This window comes from Parus major, chromosome 20, assembly GCF_001522545.3.
Source record: "Parus major isolate Abel chromosome 20, Parus_major1.1, whole genome shotgun sequence".
Taxonomy (NCBI): Eukaryota; Metazoa; Chordata; class Aves; order Passeriformes; family Paridae; genus Parus; species Parus major.
The window spans coordinates 13,580,404-13,589,992 of NC_031788.1; the positions used below are offsets into that span (position 1 = coordinate 13,580,404).

General features: G+C 46.7%; 1 protein-coding gene across 2 annotated transcripts; it reads left to right on the plus strand.

Moving 5' to 3' along the window:
- The first annotated feature begins 6 nt into the window (after positions 1-6).
- Positions 7-9,100, plus strand: KCNG1 (potassium voltage-gated channel modifier subfamily G member 1). 2 transcript variants are annotated; one of them, XM_015647887.1, is made up of 4 exons: positions 7-293; positions 3,357-3,469; positions 4,694-5,498; positions 5,989-9,100. In XM_015647887.1, the coding sequence occupies exons 3-4, from the start codon at positions 4,740-4,742 to the stop codon at positions 6,757-6,759; spliced, it is 1,530 nt and encodes a 509-aa protein (XP_015503373.1). In that variant the 5' UTR covers positions 7-293; positions 3,357-3,469; positions 4,694-4,739; the 3' UTR covers positions 6,760-9,100. The 2 variants fall into 2 exon arrangements, with proteins under 2 accessions (XP_015503373.1, XP_015503374.1); XM_015647888.2 differs by having other exon boundaries at positions 4,697-5,498; positions 5,989-6,759.
- The last annotated feature ends 489 nt before the right edge of the window (positions 9,101-9,589 follow it).

A 9,589-nucleotide genomic window follows, 5' to 3' on the forward strand; every position in this document is an offset into this window, starting at 1 on the left:
GTCCCTCCGCAGGGATGGAAGAGAGGGAGCGGCCGTCATTCCCTGCCGGAGCCGGGCCGGCCGCGCCGCCAGCAGCGGGAGGGGCTCGGCTGCTCCCCGGCACCGCTCTCGTTCCTGCCCTGCCCCGGCCCCGCCGCCGAGGAGGCTGACGGCGCTCCGGGCTCATCCTGCGGGCTCGCTTCGAGCTGCTCCGGCTTCCCCCGGCCGGCTCTGCCGCTCCGCGCGTCCTGGGGCTGCGCAGCGCACGATGGAGGCTCGCCCTGCCAATTTCTTCCGCCTTGCCTAATCTGAAGGTCCTTTATAGCTTTCATTTTTAAATAATTAAGGGATGTCTTTTATGTTGGTGTGTTTACTGACTTCTGCTCGCTGGTGACTGACAGACACATCAAGCGAACTGCTCTGGATAGGAAATGTCTTTCCGGTAGATTTTTTCATTGGAAAAGACTTGGGGAGGGGGTGAGGACAGGACAAGCATGAAAGAACTCTTCCGTGACTTATGTGACTACATATCTTCATTTCGGTAGAAAAATATTTATCAATACAAGTAAATCCTTTACTTTTTAAAATTACGTTTAAGATATTTCTGTGAATGTGACTTGCTAAAATTTATTGACATAAATGTGTTTCACAGCAGGAGAGTAACTGCAGTTATTAATCCTAATGTATTTCAGAACGTTCTCCTGGGGTTATAAGTTATCTGCAAAGTTATTTCACTTCTGATTATTATCAGTAGAATAAGGCTCAGCTTTATAAAACCAACCAGTAACATATTTGGCATAATTCTGTTTGTAGGTTGTCATAAGATGCTACAACTGTCCAGCTCAGGGAGATCAGGATAGAGATAGAGCATATTATTTTCAGTTAATCTGCTTTTCAGGAGAGTTTTATTTCATGTTATACATTGACCTTTCTAAGTTTTACTCTGATTTGGCTGGAAGTGCACTTTTGCAAGCAAAGCTGAAGTTTGAGATGTGTTCTTAGGCTGTAAGGAGCTGCAGGAGGATGGCTTGCAGTGTGGCAGGAGACACCTGGCCGTGAGGTACAGCACGAAAATCCCGTGCCAGGACAGAGCTGAGTGGGCACTGCTTGGAAATGCTGCCTGCTTAACTAAGGAAAGACTAAAGGAGGAGGGACCATGAAAACATTCCTTATGGAATTCTTTCCAAAAAAATCTCTATATTCATATTCAACCTGCACTGAAATCTCAAACTTTTTATAATGGCTTTTTTAAAGTTCATTTCCAAATGGTGAAAAGCAGCAGAGATGAGTTGGAGGCACTGGAATTGACAGAAGAGACTAAGGGGGAGTTCTGCCTCTTCTTTGCAGGCTTGTTATCATCCAGGCACAACTTTGAATTGTCTGCACCATGGAGCAGAGCAGGACTCCTTGCAGGAGCTCTGATTACATCAGAGATGCACTGCAGAATTCAAAATACTGCAGAGGACACTGGGGGGGGAACGACACTTGCAGTGGAATTTTATCATGTTTCTCATGAGTTCTATTTCTTCCCCCAGAAGGGCATCTTTAATAATTCTTTTCCCATTGCCTCGGAGTCTGGCATCCTTCCTGAATTTTGGCTGCAAGTAAGGGCAGTACAGATTTCTAATTTGATTTCTTCACCAGACATAATGGATATCATCTTGTGCAGGACAGATTTTTGAGAATGTGCCCTCTCTTACTTCCCATGAGCAATCCAGCCCTTGGAGTCACCCAGAGCCCTTGCCCCAGGCCAGCTCTGGTCTGTGTTACAGCAGGTTCTAAAAGCCAGAGCAAGTCCCAGCGTGGAGAATGTAGGAAGAGGCAGTTGCTGCCCCAGTGAGTTTACAAAGCATGGGTTCAGTGATGCTCAGAGAGAAGGGATTTGCCCAAGAGGAGAGTGCTCTGTCAGCAGGGGCACCAGGAAGATGAACTGGGCTCCAGTGAGTCCCAGGCATTGCAAGGGCAGAATGCTGCTCAGCCCTCTGGCCAGCAGGGCTTTTACCACTGGGCCTGACCAAGCCAGAGCAGAGCAGAGGATTTTCCTGTTACAGCAGATCCTGAAAGTTCATCTGGTTTAATTGCTGGGAAGGTTGGAGCTCTAGGCTAATGTGTTTGTCTGACCTTAGACTGCAGTGTGTTGTCTTTACTCCTGGAGGCATTTCTTATCAGCTGCCCCCAGTGTCATCAAGCTTCAAGGGAGGAATAAAGCAGCTTGCTTGGGCTTTAAGTTCAACAGCAAGGAGTCCTTCATTAATTAAATCTCTCTCATCCTAAAGCAATACTCATCATTCTGTTGAGGCACCCTCAGAAGGAAAGCAAGAAACACACGGAGAAACGCATTGGTTTATTTTTCTCCTTTCTCCCTTCAAGTCAGGCCACGTTTATTATTGTCCTTTATCTCCTCCTACTCTTCCCCTGTAGATATGATGCTGCGTGTATCTGAGGCAAAGAACATGAAAATAGCCCATGTGGAGCATCAGCTCCTACGTGGGATTTGTAGGCTTGCCAGCTCTGATTATGGCAAACCAAGGAGCAACCTTTGCTAAGTGCAGCCACTCAGTGTGGCACACAGGGGATTCATTTGTCCAATTTATTGTCTCACACAGGTCGAGGAGCCGGCAGTGAAGAAAGAAATCCCTTTCTCTTTGCTCTGCTCTTTCACAGTTGCTGCCTCAGGGTTACAGCGTGTGTCTGACACACGCAGAACATTTACATTTCCCTCTCTCCATTCCTTCCCATTGTGTCAACAGTGGATGTGCTGGGAGATCAAACCAGTGACAGAGATGAGCTGCCTCCTCATTTTTCCTGGCTGAGATTCAGAGGATAAGTTGTTGCTAACCAACATCATCTGGTATTACAGAAGGGAAAATGGTTAACAGCTCCCACTTATCCATATCTTATATCAGTCAGTCTTCGTTCTGTTTGCAACAGCCCTGCTTAGACGTGGCTGAGGCAGAAGGGAAAAGGCATTTTTAAATAAAACAGCAGTTGGTCTGAGAGATGAAGCCCTACACAAACATCCATCAGGCAGCCCTGGTTTCCATACCAGACCTGTCACGGCATTTCTTCTGCCGATCATGGCAGGGGCTGCCAAAGATGAGCTTTAAGGTTCCTTCCAACCCAAACCATTCTGTGCTTCTGTACGAGTGAGGAGTCAGGAAATAACACTCCATCCAAAGCTGACCTGTTTGTAATGTGCCCAGAGCTGCTCTGTCCAGCCCAAAGCCTCTGGGAAGTTTAGGAGCAGGACTGAGGGAGTTTTTAATTGAAGCATTGTAAGTGCCCTTGCAGCACTTAAGAAGAGCTCTTAAGCTGATGTGCAGCTGTGGTGTGAGTCCTTTGCTGTTGTGTAATCATGAGTTTTTCTTCTCTAACAGGTATGTACCACTCCTGGTGTGGTTTATAAACCCAGCTTCTGAAAAGGAGGATTCTGTGGCTCAGCAAGTGGCCCTAGCAGGGGGTGTATCCCTGGAGTCACATCCAAGGGGAGGTGAGTGCAGCCAGCAGAACAAAACTCTACTACTACTGAAGCCAATCAACTGGAATATTTATTCTTTTCCTGTGAACGTGAGGCTAGAAAGCCAAAATACTGGTGCATATTTAATGTCTCTCTATTGTACAATCTCCTTAATAAATAAATACTCTCACCAAGTGAAACTCAGGGCTCCATGCACTAGGCTGAGGCTGAGTGTGCAGATGGAAGGTCTTGGAGCAGTGCTGCACAACCTCCTGTGGAGGAGCAGGTTCCAGGCTGACTCTGAAAGTGCAGTGAGTTAGGGAGGCCAGGAGGTCAAACATTGCCAGCTCCTGTGTTTGATACCCAGTTCAACTCTGTTCCCTTCACTCCCTGGACTTCACGCCAGTGTTGCATGAGCTGAATTTGAACAGGATTTTCCAAGCTGTCATTAGAAATTTTTGGGTTCTTACAGTCAGAGACAAGGGCAGCTTGGCTCAGTGTACTGCAAGGACAAAGCCCTACTACTGCACATAGGGTGTCAGTGATAACTGAAACAACAGGCCAAGGTTTGCATGGAAATCCTGTGTTTCTTTGCAACCTTTTGTAAATCAGGCCATAAAAAGGGAGTTGCCATGTCATTAATTGTGTATAAACTCTATACAAATGTTTATGTGATCACCGATACAAGTGAGCTTTTTTCCCCCAAATTGTTTCCAGATGGCCTTTTAGAAATTACTCTTGTACTAACTGGTTTTTAGAAGTGTGTATTTACTGAATTACAACATAATTGACTTCTGATTCTCTCTGTATATTTCATGGGTGCTAAAATACTCCAAGTTTTATGAATAATACTTTAAAAAACTATAGAACTTCATTTTCTACAAAACACACTTGAATTCTGTGTCCTAATGTGATACTGTCATCATTTTTATACCTCCACTCTGAACCAGAAACATCCTGCCACATGGAGGAATTATTCCTGGCTTCCCTTTTTATCTGCTGGGAACTGAGACCTCTGTATGTGAGAGAGGAGCAGCCTCCAGTGTGCTAAATCTGCCAGGCAGAGCTCCTGAGCCGGGCACAGCCCTTGCTATGGGGTCAGTGCTGGACAATCCCAGCCACTGACCGTGCCCAGCCACTGCTGTTTTCTTTACAATGGCTCTTATCAACCATAAATGCTTTTGAGCTCCAACCACTGCATTTGTTCAGAACCTGAAAGCAGGCTGCCTCACCCCCTGTGTCTGTTTTCTGTTCCAGAAGACACTTGCAGGAGCAGCGAAGGGATGCAAAGTTGTCTTCCAAGATGACTCTTATGCCTGGAGAAAATTCCGACTATGACTATAGTGCCCTGAGCTGTACTTCAGATGCTTCCTTCAACCACACATTCTTTCCAGAATCTGAAACCCTCAAGGGAGTGTTTTACCAAAGAGCCAGGCTAATCCACCCTCAGGAGGATCTCCTCAAAGGCTTCCACCCCGACGACCGCAAGCGTCACATAATTATCAACGTGGGGGGCATCAAGTACCTGCTCCCCTGGACCACGCTGGATGAGTTCCCCCTGACACGTTTGGGACAGCTCAAGTTCTGCACTAATTTTGACGACATTCTGAACATCTGTGACGATTATGATGTGACGTGCAATGAATTCTTCTTCGACCGCAACCCGGGGGCGTTCAGGACCATCCTGACCTTCCTGCGGGTCGGCAAACTCCGGCTCTTGCGGGAGATGTGTGCGCTGTCCTTCCAAGAGGAGCTGCTCTACTGGGGCATTGAGGAAGACAACTTGGACTGGTGTTGTAAAAGGAGATACCTGCAAAAAATGGAGGAGCTCACAGAGATTAATGAACGGGAGGATGACCTCCTAGAAAATGAAACAACAGGTGAAACAGTAGAGGAGACAAAAATTGGTTTGTGCATGAGAAAGTTGCAAGACATGGTGGAAAGGCCCCAGTCTGGCCTTCCTGGAAAGGTGTTTGCGTGTTTGTCTGTTTTGTTTGTAACTATTACAGCAGTGAACTTATCCATCAGCACCATGCCTGACCTGAGGGAGGAGGAGGAAAAGGTAAGTTAGCTCTTAGGATGGCAAGTGGTATGTGCTGGGAAGAGCAGAGCGAGTGCAAGGTCTGAGGTTATTGACTTCAATGGGGATTTTGCAGCTGTCTGCAGAGGGGGGGGAATATTGTGAAGAACATTTGAAATGTTACATGACCGTTCAATTAACTTGTAAGAGAATTAATCACATCCAGTCTTATGTCCAAAGAAAATTCTGTTAGCGTGCACTCTTCTGTATATTCCCTTGTTAGACTTTGTATTTGCTATTTAGAAAGCCTGAAATTCCCGAGCAGTTATCTTCTGTGGAATAAGCAGTGCCTTTCTAAGTTTTGCACTTAGCATGTTCCAAACTGCCAACGTGTTTCCCCATAGCAACAGCTTCAATTCCTTTAATATTTTGGGTTTAAAAAAACCAACACAGAAGCCTCTCCTCCTGTCACCGCACCAAGTAAAACAGTTATTATCCAGAGCCGATTACAAACTCCTCCTCTTTCCTGCAGGGTGAGTGTTCCCAGATGTGCTACAATATTTTCATTGTGGAGTCTGTGTGTGTGGCATGGTTCTCCCTGGAGTTCCTGCTCAGATTCATCCAGGCCAAGAGCAAGTTCTCCTTCCTGCGGAGGCCGCTGACGCTGATAGACATAATCGCCATCCTGCCCTACTACATCACCCTGCTGGTGGACACGGGCTCCGAGGGCTCCAAGAAGCCCAGCTCGGGCAACATCTACCTGGACAAGGTGGGGCTGGTGCTGCGGATCCTGCGGGCGCTGCGCATCCTGTACGTGATGCGGCTGGCGCGGCACTCGCTGGGGCTGCAGACGCTGGGGCTGACGGCGCGGCGCTGCACGCGTGAGTTCGGGCTGCTGCTGCTCTTCCTCTGCGTGGCCATCGCGCTCTTCGCGCCCCTGCTCTACGTCATCGAGAACGAGATGGCCGACTCGCAGGAGTTCACCAGCATCCCCGCCTGCTACTGGTGGGCCGTCATCACCATGACCACCGTGGGCTACGGGGACATGGTGCCCAGGAGCATCCCCGGGCAGGTGGTGGCCCTGAGCAGCATCCTGAGCGGCATCCTCCTCATGGCCTTCCCGGTCACCTCCATCTTCCACACCTTCTCCCGCTCCTACCTGGAGCTGAAGCAAGAGCAGGAGAGGATCATGTACAGGAGAGCACAGTTCCTGCTGAAAGCCAAGTCTCAGATGAGCAATGAGTCACAAGGCAGCGAGGTTTTGTTCACCACTCTCTCTTCCGAGGCTAGGGACAATGAATGAAATTTACATTACTGTTTCCCTTGCTGTCACTGTATCAGACTCCATCTTTTAATTCCCTCTGGAAGCACCTTACAAAGGTAATCCTCACATTAAAATGAAGAGAAGGAGCTCTAACCAGGACCTGATGTGGTTTAAGAAGTCTGTTATTATGCTGTTCCTTCCTCCCCCCCATGTAACGTATAGGGCAGAACTTACACCGAGATCATGCAGTGGGATTTAAGGATTTAAAACTTCTCTGGCAACAAAAAAAAAATAGAGCAACATATAATTATGCACTTGACAGGCTGTTTTGCCATTTGTAATACACATTTTTCCAACCGAATCACAATGTACATAATCATTAAACAGGCTACCATTTTTCTTGTTCTTGTATATAAATAATGTAAATACATCAGAATTAATGGCTGAATTCTCTCCCAGTAACACGCCTTAGAGCGTAATGGAAATAACCACAGATATTTGTCCCATTGTGCTTTTAAAAAGCGTCAAGTAAGATTCGTCACTCGCCACAGAACCAGCTCTTTCCTTGCAAGTCAGCCCTACCCACAGCAGAACACAGAAGAATTGAGCTGTTTATAGCATAACCTCGCTAAAGATGTAAATACTCAGAGCTCACCAGCTTCAAACTTTAATTGATGTTACAGCATTGATCCGATGCCATCGAATGCAACATTCCGAGGAACAAAGCCTCGGAGTTTTGTAGCACTTAATGTTATTATCAAGAGGTGACTAGCTGCAAATCCAGTGAAATATGCATGAGGAGATGCCAGCCTTCCCCACCATCTGTTCCCAGCTTCGCTCGCCCTCAGCTCTGAGAGGGAACTGGGAGAGGGAACTGGGAGAGGGAACTGGGAGAGGGAACTGGGAGAGGGAACTGGGAGAGGACAGTTTCCAGGGACCCCCAGCACTGCTGGGCAAACTGGGGCCACCCCTTCCCACCGGGCTCCTGGCAGGAGCAGGAAATGTGTGCCAGTGAGGGGAAAAGAAAATCTGATTGGAGTCCTGGAGGGGAGCAGTGACAGCTTTGTGCCTCAGTGTCCCCATCAGGACGGACTCAGGACAGGTTTACTTCACCTCTGCCATGGTTACACGTGCTGGCAATGGGGAGGGTTTAAATAGCACAGGACAGAGCAGTGACACCGTGAAGGACAATCAGGTGTTGTCCACCTTGGCCCAGCTCTGTGCTGAGGCCAGGGGAGCACAGGGACACTCGGCTTTGGCACAGGGCTCTGTTTCATCACACAGCCTGTTCCTTTAGAGTGACCCTGACCTGCAGAACAGCACAGGAGAAAAACTCCAGAACTCAGAAGATAATTAAATCCCCTTGTTTGATTTCATGTGTGCTTAGAGGTAAAGAAAAGCTGATTTAAAGAGTTTAGCTTATTTTCTTCCCTTTTTAATACAAATGGTTTACTAGCAGTAAAGAGCTTGGGGAATGTAGAAGTCCCCATCACACTGACCAATGCTTCTTTGTCTTAATATTCAGAAATGCTATTTCTTATTGGCATATCTGGAGCAGGTTGTGAGAAATGTCAGAATGCATAATGGTTTTAAATGAAGGCCAAGGACACGACATTGTCCTTCAAAAAAAAGTAAAATCAGTTTCTCAGTCTGTGATGCTTAGCCAAACCCACAGCATGCTGATTTTCTGTTCAAATGTCTTTAAAATACAATTTGAAGCTGTTCTGATATGCTTGTTCCTGAAGGAAAATTCCAAAACTTTTTAAAATGTACTTTACAAATAATTAGGGCTGTAACATTCTCCAGCCTGTGATAGGGAAATGTGCCTATGGAACATTACTGCAGAGTGCTAAAATATCCAGTCTAAACTCTTGGCAATTAATTCTGTGCCAAAGCTGCAAATGAACCAGCTTTTCACTCTTGTTCTTCATCTTTAATTAGAGTTGGACAAAAAACAGGAACATCGTGACAAAAAATTCTTCTCCCCATTTTTTTTAAATTTCAAAACTGTTTGATCATCTGGAGCATTGGCTCCAGCACAAGTGCTATGCATCTTCTACCTTTGTGTCAGCGTTCGTTATAAAAAGAACTGGTAATTAGATTAGTCCTGTGAGCAACAGTTGCTTATCTAAGAATGTGTTTGACAGGCTGAGCCATAAATAAGGAGCTGTACGTGAATATAAGGAGAAACCAAGACTTACCAAATAAAACCTAAGCTCATTTCCATGTTCTGCTAGCTAATAAATGCTGTAGGGCCATCCATTTTGTCACTGTCTTTACATTAATGCTCATTTATTTCATGTATCACTTAATTTTTTTATCCCACAACTAGAGCTTGATTCTAAAGCCCTTGTCCAATAAAAATAAAATTAAAATATCACCCTGGAGTTGGGTGTTGGTTGAGCAAAACTGTGAAAGCATCTTGCAAGTTCTGCCAAGGCAGGGGCAGAGGAGCTGGCGGGAGGTGCCCACCGTGTGTGGTGTTGTTTTTGGAACCAGCTCCACAGGTGGAAGCAGCTACAGGGGAAATATTGCTGCAGTCCTTGTGCTAAATAAATGCAGGCTGTAGAGCACAGCTTCAGGGGGACCCCACCTGCTGCGTTCCAGCTTCCCTGGGGTCTCAGGTTATCATGCTGCTGCCTCTCTCTCTCTCTCTCTCTCTGCAGTCCATTATCTGGATTTTTAGTCAAATCATGGGAATTATGGCTTGGCTCAAAGCTGGCTGTTTGCTGTGACACAACTGAGGGCTGTCACCCCTTTTTGGCCCTTTCCCAGCGTGTGCAGTCCCCAGGACATTGCAGTCCAAGCCCTGGATGCTCTGATGAAGGCAGATGCATGTCTGCAGCACCAGGGGCTGGCATCGCTCTGA

Coding starts and splice junctions, on each gene's coding strand:
- KCNG1 (XM_015647887.1), top strand. CDS start 4,740: ATGACTCTTATGCCTGGAGAAAATTCCGACTATGACTATAGTGCCCTG. Junction 5,499..5,988: donor TGAGGGAGGAGGAGGAAAAG/GTAAGTTAGCTC, acceptor TCTTTCCTGCAG/GGTGAGTGTTCCCAGATGTG.